The following is a 24355-nucleotide window of genomic DNA, read 5'->3' as shown; positions in this document are numbered from 1 at the left end:
CGATTTCATGAGCTTCTTTAATGATAAAATTCTAGCTATTAGAGACAAAATTCACCAAGACCTGCCCTCAACTGGCACCGACTTATCTCTAACTCAGGAACCTTAGAAACAGCTGTAGAACCAGATACATGTTTAGACTGTTTTGCTTCCCTCAATCTTTACCAACTAACTTCAATAATTTCTTCATCTAAACCATCAACCTGCCTCTTAGACCCCATCCCGACTAGGCTGCTTAAAGATGTTTTACCCTTAGTCAGCACCTCTATACTAGATATGATCAATCTATCTTTATCAACAGGCTATGTACCACAGTACTTTAAAGTAGCTGTAATTAAACCTCTTCTGAAAAAGCCCAAACTTGATCCGGATGTTTTAGCCAACTATAGACCTATATCTAACCTTCCATTTCTCTCTAAGGTTCTGGAGAAAGCAGTTGCTAAACAGCTGTGTGACTTTCTACAGAGCAATAGTTTATTTGAGGATTTTCAGTCAGGATTTAGAGCTCATCATAGCACAGAGACAGCACTGGTGAAAATTACTAATGACCTCCTTATTGCATCAGACAAAGGACTTGTCTCTGTACTGGTTTTATTAGATCTTAGTGCTGCATTTGATACCATTGACCATCAGATCCTATTGCAGAGACTGGAATATTTCATTGGCATTAAAGGAACCGCTCTAAGCTGGTTTAAGTCCTATTTATCAGATCGATTTCAGTTTGTACATGTTAACGATGAGTCCTCCATGCACGCCAAAGTTACTCATGGAGTTCCTCAAGGATCTGTCCTTGGACCAATCCTCTTCACTTTATATATGCTTCCTTTAGGCAATATTATCAGGAAACATTCCATAAGCTTTCATTGTTATGCAGATGATACTCAGTTATATCTATCGATCAAGCCAGATGAAACTCATCAGTTAGCTAAACTTCAAATGTGCCTTCAGGATGTTAAAACCTGGATGACCTGTAATTTTCTATGTTAAACTCAGATAAAACTGAAGTTATTGTTCTGGGGCCTAAGCACCTCCGTGACGCATTATCTAAAGATATAGTTTCCCTGGATGGCATCGCCTTGGCCTCCAGCACCACTGTGAGGAATCTTGGAGTTATCTTTGATCAGGACATGTCGTTTAAGTCCACATTAAGCAAATTTCAAGGACCGCCTTTTTTCACCTACGTAATATTGCGAAAATCAGGAACATCCTGTCTAAAAATGATGCAGAAAAACTAGTCCATGCATTTGTTACTTCTAGGCTGGATTACTGCAATTCCTTATTATCAGGCTGCTCGAAAAAGTCCATTAAGACTCTTCAGCTGATCCAGAATGCTGCAGCACGTGTTCTGACAGGAACCAGGAAAAGAGATCACATTTCTCCTGTTTTAGCTTCTTTGCATTGGCTTCCAGTAAAATCCAGAATAGAATTTAAAATCATTCTTCTTACCTACAAAGCTCTTAATGGTCAGGCACCATCTTATCTTAAAGAGCTCATAGTACCTTACTACCCCACCAGAGCACTGCGCTCCCAGAATGCAGGGTTACTTGTGGTTCCTAGAGTCTCCAAAAGTAGACTAGGAGCCAGAGCGTTCAGCTATCAAGCTCCTCTCCTGTGGAACCAGGTTCCAGTTTGGGTTCAGGAGGCAGACACCATCTCCACATTTAAGAGTAGGCTTAAGACTTTCCTCTTTGATAAAGCTTATAGTTAGGGCTGGCTCAGGTAGTCCTGAACCATCCCTTAGTTATGCTGCTATAGGCCTAGACTGCCGGGGGATTTCCCATGATGCACTGAGCTCCTCTCTCCTCTACTTTCTCTCCCTCTGTATGCAACCTTATCCCATTATTGCATGTTACTAACACAACTTCTCCCCTTTCTGGTAGTCTTGTGCTTTCTCGTCCCTCTCCTCTCTCCTCCTATCACTTCCTGCAGGTTTTCTGGCTCTGGAGCTGTGGAGTCTGGATCTGTGGCTGCGGGTCGCCTGCTGCCCCCGTGTTCCTGCTCGACACCCTCTACTGCAACGACTATTGTTGCTAGTCTTATTGTTATTATAATCATTAACATTACGATGGTTACCATTAACACTATTATAAATATCTGTACCATTTTTCATTTAGTTATAGCAACATTACCTTCGCTGTCTGTACCTCTGTGTGTATATTGTGTAGGCTGCCTCCCTCCCTCTCTCTCTCCTTACATCCCTCTCTCTCTCTCTCTCTCTCTCTCTCTCTCTCTCTTTCACTCTCTTCTCTCTCTCTCTCTCTCTCTCTCTCTCTCACCCCAACCGGTCGAGGCAGATGGCCGCCCACCCTGAGCCATGGTTCTGCTCGAGGTTTCTGCCTCTTAAAAGGAAGTTTTTCCTTGCCTCTGTCGCCTAGTGCTTGCTCTTGGTGGGAACTGTTGGGCTTCTGTAAATATCATCACAGAGTACGGTCTAGACCTGCTCTTTTATGAAAAGCGCTGTGAGATAACTGTTGTTGTGATTTGGCGCTATATAAATAAAATTGAATTGAATTGAATTGAATCTCTGGGAAACTGTGATGGATATCTATCATTATTTTCTTACAATTTATAGACAAAGTGGCAAATCAATTGATCGAAAAAAATTAAAAATGCAGCAACTAACAAAATAGTTGTTAGTTGTAGGCTGGAATTGACAGATATGATCAGAGTAGTCATCCTCCATTTAGCAAAAGATTGGAGACAATGTGGCAGAAAGGCCTACATACTATGATACACATATTCACTTTCTTTAAACATAACGCATTTACATTTTCAACTAGCTTTTTTGTACAAGGAAATGGTGGGAATATTTCCCCGTAGCTCTTTCATGTAAACGCCTGTAAACCTGTAAAGAATTTCAAGACAGAAAAAGATACCTTCTTATAGAGGCTGCTGACGATGTAGTCCTGCTGTTGTTGCTGCGAGTCCCCTCTGCAGATTCCATAACACACAGCTGCCACACACAACCTGGACAGCAATAAGAAGTCTGTGAGTCAAGGTGGCAGCCAGGCCAGACACATGTATCACATACCGATGCCAACACAACAATGTTAAATTAATGACATCAATAACATTATGGTCACAATAGTCACATCAGATACATATTTTCTACAGTAAGTCTATAATAAGTGGTGTAACCTCACCGAACACAGAAGAGCATGTTAGTGTGTGTGCTGCAGAACAGCGCCGAGCTCAGAGCTTCTCCGATAGGTACGGGCTTAGGCAGAATGGGTGGGATCAGCTGAACCAGAGGGCCGTGTGACGTGGAGGCATGGAGATGGACCACAAATGCTCCCAGGCCGAGTAAGTGGGCAGGACTCAGCGAAGACCACTTTTTGACAGAAGAGGTTTGTAAAATGTGAATGTACAGATGCAAGTGACATGGAAGAATAAAGAGGTCAAGTGATTTGAACAGAGTCTAGAAGCTACAAACAAAACAATCCAGGCAAGATGTGAAACAGACAGAGAGAACGGTGAAAGACAGATACAGAGAGTGTATATGGACATGGATTTATGTACCTGGTTATGAAATAGGTCCCAGAGTCTGTGCATAAGGCTGGAGAGGAGGGGTGTGTTACCAAGCAGCACGCTGACAAACCTGGAGGCCCACAGGCTTTGTCTGGAGAGACAAAAAAATATCTGGTGAGCCGCACACCACAAACAAAGAGGCGATCTCATAATACAGACTGGATGTGTTCATTTCCAGACCGGCCTACTGAAAACTGGATTTAACGACTTTGGCGCTAAGTTTTACTACTCACTTATTAGGAGGGTTAGTTCGGGAAGCGTCTAACAAGCACTGGCAAAAGTTTCTCAGGATCATGTTGACGGCCTGAAGATTTCAGGGAGAGATTCGTTAAATAATACAAATTGTTACTGACATACATGCAGCTAACAGACACAGCAGAATTGCCAATATATAAACACATGAAAACCAAGAAGACAGTCAATTTCATCAGTGCATACTTTGACGTGGAGCTCAGGGGACAGAGGAGTGTTTATGTGAAGGCTGATGACTGTCTGTCCAATCAGGTCATTAGGACCGCCAGGAAAGATGACGCTCAGAGTGTATGAGATCCTGGACAGCTGGGCCGACATCTCTGAGGATACATGACCAACATGACAGGTAACAGGGATTCAAAGAGACTAGGCACAGTGTTAGTAAGTCTTTGTGAGGTTGGGGATGTGCCAATGTGCATGTGGCTGTGACTGAACAGGCTGTGGAAGACACTGAACATCCAACACGTTCACACATTCATTCTATATTGCAGTATTGCATTGTTCTGGACCAGCTGGTTTTGTGAGCAGTGAACAGATTTGGAGACTACACAGTCAAAAGCTGTACCATCAGCTGCATCTAACAATCCCAAGGATTCTGCTGCTAGATCACCAATTTTTAAAAGATCTGAAGATGTTCGACAATTAGCTATATTTAAAGCTGGGGTAGGCAACGAAGCAAGAGAAAGCGAGATTTTGAAAGTATCCAGCCAAAAAAATTCAAAGCCACTCCCCACTTGGGGGAGTGCACGGACGGATAGCGCAGAAGTAGGCAGGCAGGCCAGCCAATCATTTCATTCAGCCTGTGACAGCCACAGATACTGGATTTTTCCAAGTATTTGATTAATTGGTCACTGTCAGGTAGAGCTGCAATTGGATTAATCAATCTAATGAAAATTAATTGGCAACTATTTTTGAAGCAAAAATATTACAACATTTGCTGCTTCCAGACTTTTAAATTGAAGCGCTTGCTGCTTTTCTTTGTCATTTCTGAGTCTTTGGGTTTTGGACTGTTGGTTGGACAAAAAAAGCAATTAGAAAACGTCACTTTTGGTTCTGGATAAACATTATTTACACTTATTCACATTTATTTCAGCAGTTATGGAGCAATATTGCCATTGATTGAGTCGTGTTTGTGTCACTCAGTGAAATATTCTCCCTTAAATGCTCCACTATATTCACCAGCTGGTCTCAGTGGCGCTGAGCAGGTAGTGTACAGTGAAGTTTTCACTGAAAACAGCTGTCTGCTGTATGGAAAATTTTATTGGAATTTGTAACCCAACAGAAGCGGTTGTCTCCTACAGATGATCCTGGGTTGCACTGGACATTCTTACAACTCTTGAGAGGTTGCCACCTGCTGGTGTAGCTAATAAACTGCTCTCACATTTACAGCTCTCTGTGGAACAGAGTGGACAAAATTCCACAAATGCGTATAAAGGAAGTCACAAATGTAACGTGACCTGCATATTGACAGGAAATGATCCGCTATTGTGCAAATACTGTTTTGTGTGTAAAAATAGATCCACAAATGCGTAAACACTTTTTATGAGAAATTAAAATGTGTGTACATATTTGAAAATTTATGAACATGATTTTACACAGCACAAACGTAAAAATACATGTTTTGGGTAGTGACATATTTGTGTATATTTTTTTTACAGATCTCCGCAGTATACATGGGGCAGCTGTGGCTCAGGAGATAGAGCGGTTTGGCCGTTAATCGGACGGTTGGCGGTTCAATCCCCTGCTCCCCCAGGCTGCATGTGGAAGTATCCTTGGGCAAGATACTGAACCCCGAATTGCTGTTCCGCCAGTGTATGAATGTGTGTGAATGTTAGTTTCTGTTTGAGCTCAGTGTATGAATGTGTGTGAATATTAGATGTAGTGTAAAAGCGCTTTGAGTGGTCGAAAAGACTAGAAAGGCGCTATTGGACAAAATTCCTCAAATGTGTGAAAAGGAAGTTACAAACGTAACAAATTGACAGAAAGCAATGTGCAAAAACTGTTTTGTGCCCGAAACAAAGCACAAGCTTAAAGGGGGCTGTGCTTTTGCTGTAGCAGCCCCTAAACTGTGGAACGATCTACCTCTGCACATTATACAGGCATCTTCACTGTCTGTTTTTATTTTTTGTTTATGGGTCGTGTGAGCTTTGTATTTAGTGTATTTTATGTATTCATTTATTGTTTTACTGTACAGCACTTTGTGTCCACTTTGGATTTTTAAAGTGCTCTATAAATACATTTTGATTGATTGATTAATTTGAAGATATTTAACTAGTTATATTTAAGGAGCACACACGCTTGACTACTAGCTGAAATTAGGGAACACACACTTACAGTACGCAGACACCTAACACTTAGATTTAGATACATATGTTACTGAAGTTTCAATACTGCAAAACAAACAAAACAAGCTAAAAAAGATTTTACAAAAGACATATAAACTGTACTTAAACTAGAATATAAGAAATCTTTTTTTTTTTTTCAAAACCTTGTATCTTCACATCTGAACTGAATAATGAGCGTGTGTGATGTACTGTATCTCCTTTCTCGTTATCGGCCTACCTCCATCATTTCCCCCAACAAGCAGCTCTGTGAACTCCTGCAGCTGAATCTTCAAGACCTCCAGAGGATCATCGTGAGTGTCCGAACATACCATACTCCCTAAAAGCACATGTCAAAGCACAACACATTAAATGTAAAAGCAGCAATCTGTTTCTCAGCATTAGATCTGTCTTTGACAGCATTAGGAGACTTCCACTCTCACTATTGTACTGTTTGTATGTGGTTCTTTTTCCAGTAAGTTAATTAGAATTATGTGCTTGAAAAAGAAACCAAATACCAAAAGTAATTATGATTATCTTTGTCTGTATCAAGTAAATGAATGTAATAAAGAATACCCACTATCCTGCTGCCTCTGCTTCTGGCAGGACTCCACATAAGATGAATACTGCGCAGCAGGGATCTTATCTGCTCTGAATACAGACAAACAACTGGCATGACAATCATTACTAGTAAAGTATAACATTAACAATCTGATGGTTACTCTTATCAGGCCCACAAACACAATCAAAATATTATCAAATAAATGTAAATTTGTTAAAAGAATACATTTTGGGACGCAATAAATACATGACAATATAAAATTATATAAACTCAAGTCTATTAAGTTTGCATAGAGAGACGTGATAACACAACACTGTACTGGAAGAGCTATAATGCACATTTTACAGGCATCTGATAACTCACTTTTTCAGAGCTTCTATGAAACTCATTCGAGCATCAGCTTTCACGGGAAGCTGGAATTGAAACACAGGTAAACTTGAAGTCGTGCATGTGATGTGGAGATTTGTGACAAAATAATAAAAGGCTGTCACATCTGAAAATGTGTAGCTCGAACAAGGAATAATAGTGAGGTGAAGGTGCTCACCACTCTCGATGTCAGCAGGGCAGGGAGGAATCGTGTCAGGAAATACGGCCTCCGGAAAATGCTGTGAGGACAGAGGTGTCAATAACCTGCCCATCGATTTTTAAATTTACATGAAACCCAGATATTCCAAAGACCCTCATATACTGCAGTGTACTGTATAAATGTGCTGCGGGTGAGCTGGTAATCTGACTGAATACCTGGCCTCCATGACTGTGGCAGAGATTCTTCCTGTGCTCTCAAACAGAGACACTGCCTTCTCCACATCCTGGACAGCCTGGCACTGCGGCTGCAGACAGACAAACATTATACAGTTAAGATATTAAAAGCACAGCTTAAAAAACATTTGGCTTTTCAATAAATAAATCACATTTTGCCCAATAAAAACGTGCTGTAACTAGAGCTAGGTTTGAAACAGCAATAAGCTTTTTCGTACTAACCAATCAAGCATCAAGTTAAATTGTTAAACTGTGCTCATAGTCTGGTCAGACCAAATTTAGTCAATTGTAGACAATTTCAGTCAGCCAAAGGCTGATTGTAATTAGACAACATTTAACATTAAAAACATTTTGTTAAATAAAACACAGAGCTTTTAGCTACTGATTGTTTTTTTGTTGGTATTGCAACCAAAACTCAGGAACACTATCAGAATCAAAACATTTTAAACATATAGGTAAGCTTCTGAAACTGGGTTGATTAATTTATTTTACTGCCTTAACAAAATGTTTGTTTCAATTCACTCCTCTCCTCTAGTATCTCCCCAACTCTCCAAAATAAGGGCATTCTGTACCTACATCTCTCATTGGCCAGAATGCAGAGGCATTAACAATTCATCAAACAGGTATCATTATACAAACAGACCACTGTGTGTCACTGTTACCTGCACTGATGCTCCACCCGCACCAGAAACATCCTCATATAAACCCATGTCCTCCATTGACTCCTGCATGAGATGAAAAAGACACACACAGAGATGAAAAAAGACATCACAAAACATTTGGGAGGGCTATATCTAGTACAGAGTTTAAGAAATGTACTATAATATAATCATTATGTCGCGTCGTTGTCATACTGTTTCAAATTGAAAAATTTGAAATAATGCAGTAATGATGCATCGAGGACTTTCCATTTTTACACCTTTTACCTTGAGGTCAGCCAGTCTGGTCTTAGCCAGAGAGACATACTCCATCAGGAGGCTGCGGTGTTTCACAGGTACATATGGAGGGTGCAGGATGTGAACCTACCACGTGAAAATCACAGTAAAGTGTTAAAAATCACAGCTGGCTCATTTCTCTGTGTTTTCGTGGAGCTTACACTGTAACTGTGTCTTTCCGACACTGTTCTGAGTCTAGAAGCAGACAGCAAACCAGTGGTGGAAGAAGTAATCTTTTACTTAAGTAACAGTCCCAATACAAATATCAAAAAATACTCAATTACAAGTTAAAGTCCTGCAGTCAAAATGTACCTTAAGTAAAAATATAGAAATATTTGCAGCTAAAAAATGTAAGTAAAAGTAAATGTTCCTGTGACTGATATATAATTCCATTAATGCTTGTTAACACTGATGCAACAATGGTTTGTGAAATGATTAATGGGGTAGAAAGTTATTCTACATAAGTTTGTGCTCATTTCTCTCATTTTTTCTTCTTCTGATTCATGTTACTATTTGCTCATGGGGATCATTAAGGGTTTATCTAATATAAAAGACAGCGAGTATCTTGTCGTTAGTGAAGTGAGGTTATCAGTAATGTTTCAGAGTCAGAGACATGTGCAGACTGTCACCTTGAGGTACTGTGGGGGTTCAAAGGGCACCAAGTCAGACAGGAACTTCAGCAGAAACACCAGAGATTTCTTATTGGCCGCATGGTAACCACTGCATCCGCCGAAAGACATCTGAAAAGAATAATGCTACTAGTAACAGTGATAAACCTAAGGGTGCATTAAGAAAGATTAAGCTCTCTGGACCCCTGTTTATGACAAGAACAAACCGCAACAACAGACAATCCCAAAATCTTGGAAATAATTTGATCAACAACCCAATGAATCCATACACACACAGTCCACTTTGTTAACACAACCTTACAGTGCAGGAAAGATAAATGACTGATTGATCAAAACTGTGTTGAACTACAAGATGAACTACATCTGGTGCCAGCCAGTGTCACTCACTGATACAGTGTGTATTATGCAGTGTTTGTTATACAACTGGACACCTACTCCACATTATACTGGCTGTCCCCTGGAAGACCTTAACAAGTATTGTTTTTACTACTACTTTTACTGAGTTTCAGTAAATGCTTATTGTGTCCTGTGGTCTAGACACCATTTCAGAGGCTTTTTCCCCCCATCGTGACTAGAAATTAAATCTTCAATATAGTTTACATGGTGAATGAATCAATAAACTATCAACGTTCAATACGGAACCTTGAACCAGTCGCTGTAGGAGGGGAAGATGCCGGGTCCCTCCAGCGCACCCTGTCGAGCCAATAGGAAGGCAGTTATCATGTTCTCCAAGTCATAGCCTTCAAATGCAGAGCTCAGCAGTCTGGACAGCAGCTCTGATAGAGACAGGGAAAGACGACAAGCCTTGTTACACTGGAGTGTGTAAAGTGTTTACTGATATATTACTGGTTTACTGTTTTAATTTTACAGTAAAATTAAGATTTTATTAAAAAGGTAAACTGCTAAATAAAATCATCATCTATGAGAAACTGCTTACGTAAGTTACTTCTAATGTGACGTGTATTTTTATTATACTGATTTTGAATGAAAATGTAAACAAAGCATTGGCATGAATGATGGTCAAGAGTAGCACAATAGTGGATGAATCATTTCAATATATTTATACCAAATTTATACTCAGCACAAACATTAGGCAGTTTTAATGCAATACAGCAGGTACCAGTAAAATCCGGTTGCACCCTCGTGTTTACCTCTTACGCTGGGCTGGGCACAGGGGTTGTAAACTAGAAGAGTGGAGAGGAAGCACAGGACGTGTTTCCAGTTGACCTCGTGGGTCTCCAAAACCTGCTGCAGGTGACAGAGCAGTTGCTCCACACTGAAGATCACAGCCAGCTTTTACAGGAACAAAGCAACAATACAGACAGGTTACTGCTATTCCCATTACAACAGACCCTGCTGACTACAGATCTGAAGACACAAAAAGCACTTGAAGTAAGCTTTTTAGCTCTGTGAAACCAAATAGTAAATAAAAAGAAAATGGCATCTAAACACAGGGGCTGACCAGCACACTGACATACAAGTTGTTTGTTGCAGCTAAAAACATCATAATGGATAAATCAATACTGTGTTCCCCTGAGCTGAAGGCCGCACACCTGAAGCCTGAAGTGATTTGACTGCTGTTGCATCTGCCTACAGTTTAACATTCAGGGATGACATTCACTGTGTACGCAGCAGAGGAGTGAGGCTTGTTGTTGCTGAAAAGATGTACAGCTTCACTTAATTATAATGCATAACATAACACAGACATAAAGAGACAGCCATATGCAGAGACACCAGCTAACAGTCATCTGTCAGTCAGAGAAACCACAGATGGCCGTGAAATCCAAAGGCAAGTGTGACATTTTATGAAAAGCTAGAAAACAGTTTAATATAAATACACCCTCTTACATTTAAAAATGAATTTTAATCTTGGCAAACTTAATCATATGTGAAGGTTTACAAACCTAGTTACACGGGCTATTTGAAACATTTACCTTACAGAAAACAGAGGTCAACAGCCGGCTGGCTTTTGCAAAGGTCCACTCGTTCTGCAGAGTGATGGCATCTGAAACTAAGGACGTACGATTTAGTTGTTACACTTCGGGTTTTTAGACATTATTTTTGTTATCATTAAAAAAGCGGCATGTCCTGTACATCAGGATATTTATACCCAAACCTGAATTTCCTGACCCCATTTGAGGTTCTTACCAGATGAGTGTAGGCATTATGTTTAAAGCTTAAGTATCAGCATTTTCAAGCAAAGGCAGCATCAAGCTGTTAAAATGGCTTATAACGTGTCTTTACCTGTTAGTCGAGGTTTGTAAGTGAGAGTCTGTGTGAGGCAGTGTGTGAAGAAACGTTGAAGGGCATCCCCTGATACTGAAACTCCACACAACGACACATCAAATATCTGAATCCTGTACCAAACACAGGGTAGAGGAGTAAGAAACAGAGACATCCACTATCATACATGTTGTCAGAGCTGAGGAAATGGTCCGAAATCCCCAATGACACCACTGTTTGTTCACAATAGATTAAAAATACATTATCTAGAATATAACAATGTTGAAAACCTTCATTAAAACTGGGATAAAAATGCATTGTTCACTTTCATGACCAGTGTCTTGTGTTTAATTACAGGAGATACATTCCCAGTCACAGCAGCCGCTTTCTTAGATTAGCTCTTGGTATAAATGAACAGCTTACTGATGCAGACAGAATCAAATGGCTGTGACTGTGCGTAAGAGAGGGCCAGTTACTGTTACACTGATTTAAGCAAACACAGTCTGATCATAGGTGCCAGGTGCTCTGCTTCAGCATTTCAGGACCAGACAAGCGCCAGGAATGTTCACACTCCAGTGTCAGAGTTTACTGAGAACAGCGCAGAACGGAAAAATCATCCAGTCAGCTGCCGTCCTGGTGCATTAAAATGTTCAAAAAAATGCAGTGAAGCTACCAGACAAGCAACAAGTCTACAGAGAAAATCTTGGCAAGGGCATCTTTTGAAGTTTATCAGCTACAGCAGCAGATTAAGCTAAAGTGGGCGTGAGCTCAAAACTGGACAGTTAAGGAGTGCAGAAACATCAGACCCACAAAATCCTGGTTCCTGTTGTGATGTGATGGCAGAAGCTGAATGTTAGTAATTAAAAAAAATAAAAAAATTTCTAGTCCTGTAACCTCGATATTTTGAAAGTTTATAGTTTTAAAGAGGTCATATTCTGCTTTTTGGCCTCTTCCCTCTCCTTTATTGAGTTGTATCTTTTTTAAGTGCATGTAATAGGTTTTCAAAGTCCAGCCCAAAGGGAGTTCCCGTCTCCCACAGAAAACTCTGAACTGCCTGGAAACAGCTCGTTTGTCGTCCAGGTTTGTAGTCCAGCCTGTGACGTAAAATGCGCGTCACAATGCTCGCCAAGCGGCTAGTCTGTATCTCAAAAACACAGGTGGAAAAACAGTGAGCTGCAGCACACAGCTCTCCTCTCCCTTCCAAACTCTAGCTACCCTCCAGGCAGTCAGTGGACATAACGTTGTTACTGTGATGTAGAGACAGAGCTCAGTTAAAACTTTCTGGATGAAAGATACTTTTGTTACAGGTTAATAACTCACCACTCTGAAACTCTTGCTCCAGTCTATGTTGCCAAGCTGGTAAGGGGAACATATACAGCTGAAACGAACCTGTGTTTACTGGCTTCTCAGGACCCACCCTACTCTGCTTCTGATTGGCTAGTAGTACTTAACTAGGAACTGCGCATGTGCAACTCCCAACAAAGATCATGTAGAGGTGAGATGTATCACTCCATAGCTAAAACAAAGCCTTCAACACAGGGTGAAAAGAGGAGCTGCAGCAATGTGCAGTATGAGAAAGATATGGTGTTTTTTGAAAATTAAACCATGTAAACCTGTTCTGGTACAACCCCTAAATAAGATTTTGAACCTGAAAATGATGATCATAATACCACCTCTTTAACTAAACCTAGAAAGAAATATATTAATGGTCTAGCCTGCATAACTCCTTGTAAATAGATTTGGACTTTTCAGTGATTTTATGGCATTTATACAGAATATCACATTTTCCAGGATGTCCGCAATTGCTATTTCATACAGAAGCGTCCTTGTGTATTGCCAAATGTCTGTGTATGTTCTCTGTCATGTCTTGCATAACTTGACTCAGGTGTCATTCTTTAGACAGAGACCTCAATCTCAACAAGACTATCTGATTTCCTTAATATTATTAAGCGAAATAAAAGACAACAAACCATAGCTTGGCTCCTGTTCCAGCAGACTGCAGCGTCACAGTCTTTTCCACAGTGTCTAGAAGCCCTGAAGAAGACAGACAAAACAATGAAATGTTAAAAAGCAAGACAAAAAAGGGAAGTACTGAAATGCTACTTAGATGTCTAGCAGTTAAAGAAGTAGAAAATAGCTTTCAGGGTCCAGAGGTGTGAGTCAAAGTGCTTTACTAAATATTTCATCAACACAAGACAGGGTAAGTGGGACAGGGACATGTAGACTCACAGAAGAGCATGTCATCCAGCACGGAGGAGCAGAGCAGGGAGATCCTCCTGTCTGCAGCTGCTGGCTCATGGCTCAGCTCAAATCCAGTGCCCACCAAGACTGAAGCCACAGCTGAAACACAGATCTTTTATTAGTATTACCCAAAGCAGCAGCATGTCATTTGGTGAATATTTTATAGAGTGTACATGATTGACTTTTATGTAGCTTGCGGTTGCAGTTAAAACCCCTAACCCTGGAAGTGCATGTGACTTGCTCTACCAAGTAAGCAAGGTACTAAAATCACAAAAGACATAGTAAAGGAACAGAGAGAAAAAAAAGTAGAAACCGCTCACGTTTACTCTATACATCTATTCTTTCAAAATAGTATGAAAATGTCAGGTAGCCAAAAATTACAGTCTGTGTTGCCCTTTTTTGAGGCAATATATAAGTAAGTAAGTAAACTTTCCATATACACTGCTTTTCACAGAAACATGCTTCACAAAAACATTAACATAGAAGAATGAAAACAATGAAAATAAAATGACCACCCGAGCCAAGTGAGGAGGAATTGAGCTAAAAACACAGCATGTAATAAAAATACATAATAATTACACAGTAGGTAATAAAATACACAATGAATCCATAGTACGTAATCAAAAACGGAAATAAATACATAAGATGTTAACCTGCTGCAGACAGGTTACCCAAACGTTGTGTCTTTAACTGCCTTTATAAAACGTCTACAGAATCATCAGGCTGTAAGGGTGCAGGCATGGCACGCCAACGTTTGTGTGCAATGGCCTCAAAAGCTCGATCACCACAGGTCTTACGACAAGCGCGTGGGACAGACAGTATATTTTAATTATTTTGACCTAAGAGAACGGGTTGATGAATAAGGGCGTAGTAGTTCAGCCACATGTGTGGGAGTCTGACCGTGCATTGCTCTGTAAGTAACTCCTATATGTAACAGGGAGCCAGTGAAGACATCTCAGTGTAGTGATGTGAGACCGTCTATTTGTCCTAGTGAGAAGCCTTGCTGCAGCATTCTGGATTGCCTGCTGACAATCCAGTGCAGACATGCTAATAGATGTTATTAGTGTGTTACAGTAGTCTATGCGAGATGACATGTTTGTACAAGCATCTCTAATTCAGCAGTTGAGACTACCGATCCCACTTTACTAATATTTCATACTTGGGAAAAACAAGATCTGGTTAGCTGCCTAACGTGGGTGTCAAACGATGCGGATTCATCAAATCTTACGCCTAAATTCTGCAGGTTGGAGTGGGCAGTAGAGGAAAGAGTAGCAACCAGAACCTCTGTCTTATCAGCACTGAGCTGTAAAATATGTTCTGCTGTCCAGTCCCTGACAGCGTTTAGACAGCACAGGAGAAAGGCAACAATGATGATTTCTGAGGAGGTTAAACCTTTTTAAAGGTATAGTCAGATGATGAGTCAAATGAGACAATTAATAGCACTATCTATAAGGCTACAGCAACTCAACATGCTATATCTTGTTTGTTTAATTCATATAAAAACCAAAGTGTTTAACGACAGGAGCCAGGAACAGAAACTCATCATCAACATCACATAAGAGGTGCTGGTTACCTTTGGAGACAGCCAGGCTTTTTGGTGGATAATGGATTTTACAGATGCACTAAATTAGTCCCGACTTTCTCCGTGATTTGTTTGTATATAAAGCTAAATGTTCTGAACAGAATCAACTGGGTGACACTGTCATGGTAGTTAGGAAAATCATTGGTGAGCAGCTGCCTTCTCTTTCAGGCACTTTAACCAGTAAATAATCCAGAAAGCTAAATCCAAACCATCTTCTCTTTAAGGAATTTGACATCCTCTCATCTGGTTAGGGATAAAGCTTTCTAAAAAATTAGACATAGCAGGTTTAACTTTTCATTCATATCACGTGCAAAAACGCTCTTATGGCACAAAAAAACAGCCCCATGGTTCCCCGCACAGTTAACAACTTTATCTTACGGTTGAAGTTGTTCTTTGCTTTTATCACATGAACCTCTTATTGTATTCTGTACTGCATGTTTGGTACCATCAGTTGTATCATTGTCTTATAGTTTTTTCATGGTGCATGCAAAAGAAGTTATTTTTGAGGGATATCAAATGTCTGAAGTGAACTAAATTGCTGGGACTTTTTATAGGAGAGGAATAGGAGGAAAATATATAGATCTGCCTTTTTCCTGGTATGGCTCAATTTGAGAGGGAACCATAATCACTCTAATGAAACTGGTTTCTAGGGGGAACAAGCTGATCAAGATCAATTGTCCCAAAACTAAAGCAGCCTTTATGTGTAGGCTCTAGGTGATAAACAGGTTTAGGTATTGCCATTGTTGATGAGTGATAGAACCCACATTGTCCTTGAAGCACAACTACAACCAGACGAGTGAGAGAAATGTGTGTTCTTACTTGACAACACTTGCTGTTGAACTTGTTTGGTCTCCTCTTCTCCCTGTGGCGGTGTCCAGCCGCACAGTGCCTTCAACTGAGACACCAACCACAACCTCACTCCTTCATCGCTGAATGGAGAAAAAGCAACAATAGGACCGAACTGAACAAGGCATTAAAGATCATTTCCTGCAGATAGATGTAGCTGTCAGCCATGCTTTTAACTTTCACTATCCTCGAACCCCAGCTTACATTTGAGTCCTTCTGTGAACTGAACTCTGTACAATTGAAAGATGGCTCCTAATACATCCACAGAGCGGCACTGCAGCAACAAAACAGACAGCCAAGTGTCTTTTTTTGTGAGTTTGGTAAAGTTTTCAATTTGTAGTATTGAATGTTATTACTTTAAAAGCCATCTTTATGAATTTATGTAGTTTGTTTTCCCATCTCTAATATTACTAGAAAGTAAGTAAGGAGTGTTTTGTGGACTTGAAGAAATCTTACAACCATTTTCCCCGGGGAGCATTGTCGGGGTCTGCGGGAGTATGGGGTGCCGGGGCCATTGCTCCGAGCCATCCGGTCCTTACGGTTGTTTTTATATTCTTTGCAGGAAGTCAAACAATAGTGGGTGTTGGGCTCCGCCAGGGTTGTTCCTTGTCACCGATTCTGTTTGTGATTTTCATGTTCAAGTCTCTCGGGGTCTTGTTCACAAGTGGGAGTAACCTCACCTATGTTCGTGAGCTTTGGCCAAAATGAGTTTCCTCTGCAGGGTGGCTGGGCTCACCCTTAGATCGGGTGAGGAGCTCTGACATCTGGAGGCAGCTCTGAATTGAGCCGCCGCCCCTTCGCATCGAAAAGAGCCAGTTTGTTCGTGCATCTAATCAGGATGCCTCCTGGGTCCCTTCCTTTGGATTTTTTCCAGACATATTCAACTGTGAGGAGACCCCAGGTAGAGCCAGAAGATACTAGAGGTTAAATATCTTATCTGGCTTTGGAACGCATAGTGATCCCCAGGAGGAGCTCGGAGAGGGGCATCTGGAATATGCCTGCTGCTTACCCTGTTGCTATGGCGACCTCCAAGTATATTACACACTTGAAGGTTCGGGAATCTGAATTTGTGAACCCTAAAGAAATTTAACCTAAAATCTTGTTTTTGAAATTGCACAACTTTGAACCCACATACATTAAGATATTTGTTTTCAAAGTGAAATATTGTCAATGCTTCATATGAATTAGTATTTAAAATTCAACATAAATTCCACAATTTTGTATTCAGTTGCTTGTAAGATCCAAATTCCTAAAGGGCTTTAGTTGCATCCACAGTGTTTGTAGAAGGAATAATACTTAGTTGCAAATAGTTCTCTGCCTTGTTATCCTATGCAGCTGCTCCAGACTAGCTCCACAGCAGCTGACTGACCCTGATACCAAACGACGGCACAAACCAAATTTGCCTCCAATATTATATATATATCTAATATTGCTTACCTCTCTAAAATGTACTTCAGAGTGAGGATGTTGTAAAAGTGAAGATGATACACCACCTCCAGCTTAGGCAGCCTCTGTAAAAACACCACATTTAATATTTGTAAGAAAGCCAAGCTCAGTTTGGTGGCAGTTTAGATCAACTGTAAAGGGAGTGAGAACTTTGTTTGTTTTATTTTCTCCTTAATATTTTAAACCCCTTAACAAATGCATTTTCAAGTAACTTAATGGAATTAAATATTGAGCAAAAACATATGAGAAGAAAATACCTTTTAAGGCCTCATATATAGTGAATGAACATGTAATCTAACATGTGCACGCACCCACACACACACACACCTGATCTCTTCTGTACTCCTGCCAGAGCACTTTCGGGCAGAGGGCCCCCTGTGACAGCAGTTCTTTGCTGGACTCCAGCAGGACACACAGCTGGACCTAGAGAGAACAGCAATGGCAGTGGTAGCTTTGAATGTTATATTTGACATGCTTTCTGTCCTCTGAACAAGAATCCAGCAGTAATGAAAGACAAACTCAGGGTGGAGACCTCTGCGGCTTCCACTGCAGCTTAAAAATGTTGAACCACAGAAGTAACAATTTGCCAACAGATCTGCTGCACAGATGGGATGAAGCAACCACTTTCAATATGAAATACTGGTAGAAGAGTAAAGTTGTGGCGCCAGGGAGGTAACCACAAAACACTATGTCACTGTGCATATGACACAACAGATACAATACTAAAGGTGTGGCTGACCTTTTAATCAAAATATTTCTGAGGCCACATTCTTTGAAAGAAGAGTGCATGACCACTTTCAGATGATGATTTATTGGCATGTTTAAAGCAAAACAACAAATGAAATATCCAACATTTATCCAATTAGTTAACCTGCTCAGAGATCAGGATCTTTAAGAGAGTACAGCAGAGAAAAAAACGACAAAAAAAGATGTAGAGCAAATGGATAGGAATAACCACAGAAATCTCTACATTGGTCAAAACTGTAAAAGTTTAAGAGACGTTACATTTTGAAAATCCTTGTATTTCTTTCTGTCTATATGGTACACAGTAATGGAAGGTGGTCTTTCCTAATTCAGCATTGCCAGTCATGGGAATTACAGTGTGTTCCTAAACTACACACTAATTATATGCTGTATGTACCACATACTCATTGTCAGAGTGTACTGTTTTAGCAGTTACTATAAGAAAACAGGAAATGATACAATACATTAAACATTATATGTCAATCAAACTGTGAGAGGTATTATTTACACAGGCAGCTTCAGCCAGACAAAATGACTATAACCCACTGTGTGACTAATATGAGTTTTTGAAAGCCAAAGCTGATACTGTAGAATGAACATGCTGACAGCCAAATAAGACTATGTTTTTGCTTTTGTTAGTTTTCTTCTGTTGGACATCAGGAGGAAACAAAACATAACAATAAACAGATTCTTGTGAAATTTAGTGTGCAAGTATGCCTTAGGTGAAGACAGCATCACGGGTTGTGCCTAATTCAACATAAAATTTGTGATATGAGCAACCATCTTCATAGTTCCAACCAACACCATGTTGATGAGGTGGATGGTAAAAGTTCCAATAGTCATTTAGATTAAGCAAATCCTCCACAGTCCACAATTTGCAAACTAATACTTGTTGTTGTTTATTGCACTTGAATGTAGGCACTGATTGTATGGTCACCTTGGTTGATGCAACAAAGAAATACAACGTCAAATCCTGCCGTCAGATACTTACTCGCTGAGAGGAAGTGAGCAGCTCTCTCCTCTTATCCTCTTCCTCCTTAACTTCCTCAGTTCCGGTGATCTCCATCAGTCTGTCCAGCACCATCTTCACTGACAGCACCGCTACTGGGACACCCAAATGCGAGGCCTGACGCCTCAGCCCACCCGCTGGCCACAAACAATACAACACATCTTGTAGTTCACAGCAATTACTTTGTGTCAAAGTTAGGTTATCACCATGTGGCACTCCTGTTGTGAGCAGAGACCATTTCCATAAGTCTCCTTAAAAGCAAGCAAAAAACATCTGAAAGTTTACAGCTGTCCAGGAGACAAACAATGGACAAAGAAGGACCTCATGAAAGGGTTATGTGAATGTGTTCATGTTGGACAGTGTCACTTTTTCATCTGCCCATAGGCTATTTATGAGACTTTGTATCAAACGCTCACCCAGCAGGGAACCTGTAATGGCAGATGAGATGCCTTCAGACTCTGCCTGTTTCTGCTCTCCATTGTGAGAACAGAAAATGTTGCATAGATCTGGATTCTGCAAAATGTGGGGAAAATACAGTAAAGATACATCAGCAACATATTAGTGTTCCCTTGTCTAACTAGTTCCTACCAGGAGTAGCACGTCTACTTTCGAGGACATTTGAGAGTGAAGAAGCTTTTCTAAATCTTTAAGCTCCACAGTGTATCATATATGTAAAATTCACCCAGAAGCATTTGTAGGTGGGTTTGTGAATTTTTTTGTAAATGTGAAGATGTATAAATGTGAAGATGTATATATATTCTGACAGTCATGACAATTCACTTGTTACACACCTCTTGCTCAGTCTACAAATTAGCATTATTATTGTGTATTTAATGTTTGTTCATTGGCTGTGCAGCCCACTAGGTTCTGCCTTCATCCTGAAGTCCACTCGCTCACCTGGACCTCCCTGAGCAGACTGCAGATGTTCTGCTGCTGCTCCAACAGCTGGATTGTTGCCTCATGCAGATGCTGACCATCTCCCTGCTTCGGCCTCTTTACCACACGACCAGCTGGAAATAATACAACAGCAAGAAAACACATAATGCTGAAATTTAGAAAGTTCATATCGTTAGATGATACATACTGTACATGTATCTTTAGTAGGTTATGTTGTTTAAAGGTAAAGTAAATATGGATATTTTCCCCTTAGGGGTCACGCCAAACTTCACTTCAAAAGCTGCCAATTTAATATATCCATGCTAACAGCCAAAGTTGGTTAATTTGACACAAATGTCAATGAGTAACGTTACAAACGTCAAGTCAGTATTTATCGAGACAACACGGGGGTAATGGACAAGATTTAACATTAGTCTGTGTAGATTTTGAGTGTGTGTTTTACTTTTATGATAATGCTCCATAAGTAATGTAAACTCGGTCCAGCGGTCAACTCACCGAGGAGGCTCGACAGAGTCCTTTTCTGAGAGACCGATTCACACGATGCACTCAGTGACATTTTACTTGAATGTTTAAAAACGTTTCGAGAGAAAGTCGACGTTTTAGCCAGTTAGCCGTTTAAAATAAATACGTTAACAGTGTTTTTTTTTTTCATGAATTGCGCTAAATCGTACTAAATGACTGCATTCATTCCTTGGTTGTTTTTTTCAAGTTGCTGCGACACTGTTTTGGTTCACCTTCTCCTCCATGTTTCTTCTCGCGCTCTTGTCTCTCATTGGTCCGTGCTAGAGCCAATTAGGATAGAGCATTCTGCTGCAGGACAAAAAAATAACCCGGAGTTTTGAAGTCTGTATCTGTTTTTTGTTGTTGTTTTTTTTTGTAGATGTTTGTTTTAAAGGCTCTGGCGGTTGTCCAGAGGAAGAAACTGATCAGGAGAGATTGATTCGTAAATCAGTTTTCTATTGATCTATTTGTCCCTTGTCCTGTCAGGAGAGAGAGGTATGCAGTTAATTAGAGAGATATAGTATGCTGTCTGCTAAGTACAAAAATAATTTTATTTAACTCAGTATAGGTTTTTTGTATCCCCAAATAGGCTACTTTTGTTAAATAAATGGGTTTTTTTTAAAGGTAGTAACTCAGCTAGGTTGTTCCTCTGTGGCCCTGGCAATAAAGTGAGCTCCACATGAACTCGTTTAACAACAATTTGTGTGCTCTTTGAGAACAGTAGAGGGGACAATTGAAAGGGAACTGGTTTTGAAACTCAGCCTGAACTTTTGTTGTGTAACCCACTTCCCCACCTTTGAAACATAGCTAAAGAGAATAGGAGCATTAGTTTACTGCACCCACATAGCAACATCTCTGTATTGTGTATCAATTTTTATCATCCTGTGAAGTTTATGTTCTTTTTACATGATCCTATTTATTGTTCAGTGTAAATGTTAACAGGGCATTGCTGTAAAATAGTATGTATTGTCAGGAACTGTATCTTTATTTGAACATGTTTAACAAATAAAACTGTTAAATAAATATGACTGCTGCAGGAGAATTGGGATGGTGACATTCAGATAGTTTGGCAGGGTTTCATCTGTGGTCTTATTATGACGTTGGTTTCCCATGATTTGTGATTGCGCATTAACCTATTTAATCTCACTGACAAAGTATTCTGCTGCAACATCTTATTAGGTTTATACACATAATAAAGGAACAATCGTGTAGGCCTTTAAAAAAAGATTTGTTTTTTAAGCCATCTGACCTTCTAGAATTAGCTTGATCCACACAGAAAGCAGAAATGTAACATAATTAAGTGAATGAAAACATGACCGAACGTCAACAGTATATGCCAATACTCGGTAGTGGAAGAATTCACGAGAGCAAAAGTTACAATACCACAATATAAATAAACTGAAGTAAAAGTACCTACGTGATATCAGCAAAATGTACTTCAAGTATCAAAAGTACAAATATACATTATTGGGACAGGATGGCCCCTGTCACTGTTACTTAACTACATACATATTATAAGATTGAATTGCATCTTGTTGTTTAAGCTGATGATTCATTTTGTATGCAAATTATTCATCTGTAACATCACTAGTAACTATAGCTATCAGACCAATGTAGTAAGTAAAGTTGGCAGAAATGTTAGCCAAGTTAAAGTACAAGTACGTTCAAATTGTACTGCACTGGAGTAAATTTATTACATTCCACTGTTGTTAATATACTGCGATGGACTGGCGACCTGTCCAGGGTGTACCCCGCCTTTTGCCCGATGTCAGCTGGGATTGGCTCCAGCCCCCTCCCCCCGCGACCCTGTACACAGGATAAGCCGTTGACGATGGATGGATGTTGCTAATATAATAAAATACAGCTATTGTAAGATAGTTAACTATTTTGCGGGTGCAATCCAAAATCAATGTACTTTGCTGCTCTGCTGTAATGTGAATAAAAAAACATGTCAAGACCAACTACCTAATCATGCTTCACTATAAGAAAGGAAAAAAGAAAATCTTTTTGTAGATCAGTTCCAAAACGTAATAAGAACAACTAACTTTTAGGCGTCAAGGTTGTGAAAAATCTGAGTATGCATTAAGACATTTGAAAGTATGCTACAGACTAATGCACAGTTACAACTGGCATGTACAGCTGCAGTGTTTTTATCAAAACTTAAACTATAGGTTGTGACGTGCCTGATTAAAAATGTTGAGAAATAACATTTTATTAATAAGATCCATCTACCCTTGAACAGATAAGATTCGCTCTCAGTTTAATTGCATAGTGAGGGCCACACCTTGCTGAATCACACTGAGTGACCATGACTGTACAGCAGCAGGCTCCATCTTGCCATCGGTGTGTTGGAGTGCAGATCATTCCTCACAGTGTATATAGAGTGCGCTCCTCTCTCTTCAGACACCTATGTATTTTCTGGACTTCCCAGCTTTACTGCTGCAGGCAGCAGGAAAACTGTCTCATGGGAAGCAGTGAAAGGAACTCATGAAATCTTAATGCAATGTGTCCTCATGAATTTTTAAGAGCCCTCTCTTCCTATTGTGCAACTAATGAGTGGGAATCTAATATAAACAGGAGAGCTGATGTGCGAGGCTGAGTGCAAACCTACCAGCGAGGCACAGCATCATCACTTGTCAGCCCCATGAAGAACAACACACAGTGACACCTGAGGACACACACGCACGTTCAGTTACAGCGGCAGCCCGTATCTGAATCATAAGCGAGCCACTGTCACTGGAGGGAAATCTTCTGATAGAGGACTGACTGGATCTGGACCTCAGCAGGATGTCCTGTGTGTGTGTGTGTGTGTGTGTGTGTGTGTGTGTGTGTGTGTGTGTAAAGAATGGTGAAGAAGGCAGGAACACATGAAAAAACTCTATGTAGTTACAGTTACACCCATGAGGTCAGGGGACACCTCTGCCCGAGACACGCCTCTACAAAAAGGCAACATAACATATGAGGAAGAAAGAAGCGGTCATGACTTCATCCTGTTGCTCTTCTTACAGTTATCATTTTCTTGTGAGGCAATCAGCGGTGGAAGAGGTTTCTAAGACCTTGTATTTAAATATAAGTAGCAATTCCACAGTGTAGAAATACTCTTGCATTCAAAAACAATTTTAGTAGTACAATATATGTAAAGTACCAAAAAAGTATTAATCATGCAGAATGGCCCATTTCTGAATAATATGTATTAGTGAATGAAGCATTAATGTGTACATCACTAATGCTGCAGCTGGTAAAGGTGGAGCTTGTCCCAACAGAGATCAGTAAACTTTTAATCTTAATCTATAACATTATCTCATATTTTATTATGATTTGTATGGTTAATCTGAATCTGTAAAGGAACTAAAGGTATCAAATATATGTAGTGGAGTAAAAAGAGTGACCTCGGAATTACAGTGAAGCAGATGTATGAGGTAGCAGAAAATGGAAATACTCAATTAAAGTACAAGCACCACAGAATTGTACTTGAGTAAATGTACTTTGTTAACGCCACCTCTGAAACACACCAGCACTGCCTGAGATTCAGCTCAGCCTGGAGGCTTTACAGCTGTGCTGCATTCCTGAGAGCTCAGTCCAACGAGCAGGTCTGAACGCTCTTGTTTTCCACTACAAAACTCCCTCAGAAGAAACGCACATAAAAGCTGCGCTTGACGCGAAAACAGGAAATGCAGTCGTGACATAAAAATGCCTGCGTATAAGGCCTCCCCCATCACTCACTAGAGCTGTGAGCTGTGAAGACAGGAAAGGGAAGGCTGTTGTGTTGACTGTGAACAGTGAGTGCACAATCTGAATGTTGAGCCTGCTGTCAACAGTTCACCTAAACAGTTAAAGAGCACAGAACTGTGACCTGCAGTGTGCTATTCAACAAGGGTAAGCT

The 24355-nt window shown here is 40.2% G+C and overlaps 1 protein-coding gene across 4 annotated transcripts in view; it reads right to left on the bottom strand.

Annotated features, from left to right (window-relative positions):
- The window catches only part of LOC119894353 (Fanconi anemia group A protein), a 41044-nt gene that overhangs the window by 11800 nt on the left and 4889 nt on the right, over positions 1–24355 (bottom strand). Inside the window, exons 2-27 of one of the 4 annotated variants that reach the window (XM_038707058.1) lie at positions 23084–23140; positions 19972–20084; positions 19491–19587; positions 19057–19325; positions 17649–17744; positions 17313–17386; positions 15849–15958; positions 13436–13546; positions 13177–13240; positions 11228–11340; positions 10918–10994; positions 10135–10276; positions 9626–9759; positions 8984–9094; positions 8346–8441; positions 8082–8144; positions 7402–7490; positions 7205–7265; positions 7024–7073; positions 6679–6749; positions 6340–6438; positions 3964–4097; positions 3759–3829; positions 3517–3616; positions 3141–3328; positions 2874–2964 (exon numbers count right to left, since the gene is read on the bottom strand). In XM_038707058.1, coding sequence (XP_038562986.1) covers positions 2874–2964; positions 3141–3328; positions 3517–3616; positions 3759–3829; positions 3964–4097; positions 6340–6438; positions 6679–6749; positions 7024–7073; positions 7205–7265; positions 7402–7490; positions 8082–8144; positions 8346–8441; positions 8984–9094; positions 9626–9759; positions 10135–10276; positions 10918–10994; positions 11228–11340; positions 13177–13240; positions 13436–13546; positions 15849–15958; positions 17313–17386; positions 17649–17744; positions 19057–19325; positions 19491–19587; positions 19972–20084; positions 23084–23102 — 2643 coding nt within the window. In that variant the 5' untranslated portion in view covers positions 23103–23140. Of the gene's footprint in view, positions 1–2873; positions 2965–3140; positions 3329–3516; positions 3617–3758; positions 3830–3963; positions 4098–6339; positions 6439–6678; positions 6750–7023; positions 7074–7204; positions 7266–7401; positions 7491–8081; positions 8145–8345; positions 8442–8983; positions 9095–9625; positions 9760–10134; positions 10277–10917; positions 10995–11227; positions 11341–13176; positions 13241–13435; positions 13547–15848; positions 15959–17312; positions 17387–17648; positions 17745–19056; positions 19326–19490; positions 19588–19971; positions 20085–20466; positions 20742–23083; positions 23141–24355 lie in introns of those variants that run through there. The other 3 variants (XM_038707057.1, XM_038707059.1, XM_038707060.1) reach the window with 3 other exon arrangements.

The sequence above is a fragment of the Micropterus salmoides genome, unplaced genomic scaffold (genome assembly GCF_014851395.1).
Source record: "Micropterus salmoides isolate LMB-PRFRI ecotype aquatic unplaced genomic scaffold, ASM1485139v1 Ms_hic_scaffold_8, whole genome shotgun sequence".
In the NCBI taxonomy this organism is placed as follows: domain Eukaryota; kingdom Metazoa; phylum Chordata; class Actinopteri; order Centrarchiformes; family Centrarchidae; genus Micropterus; species Micropterus salmoides.
Note: the sequence above shows the minus strand (reverse complement) of the source record. Positions and strands in the feature narration are given on the sequence as shown.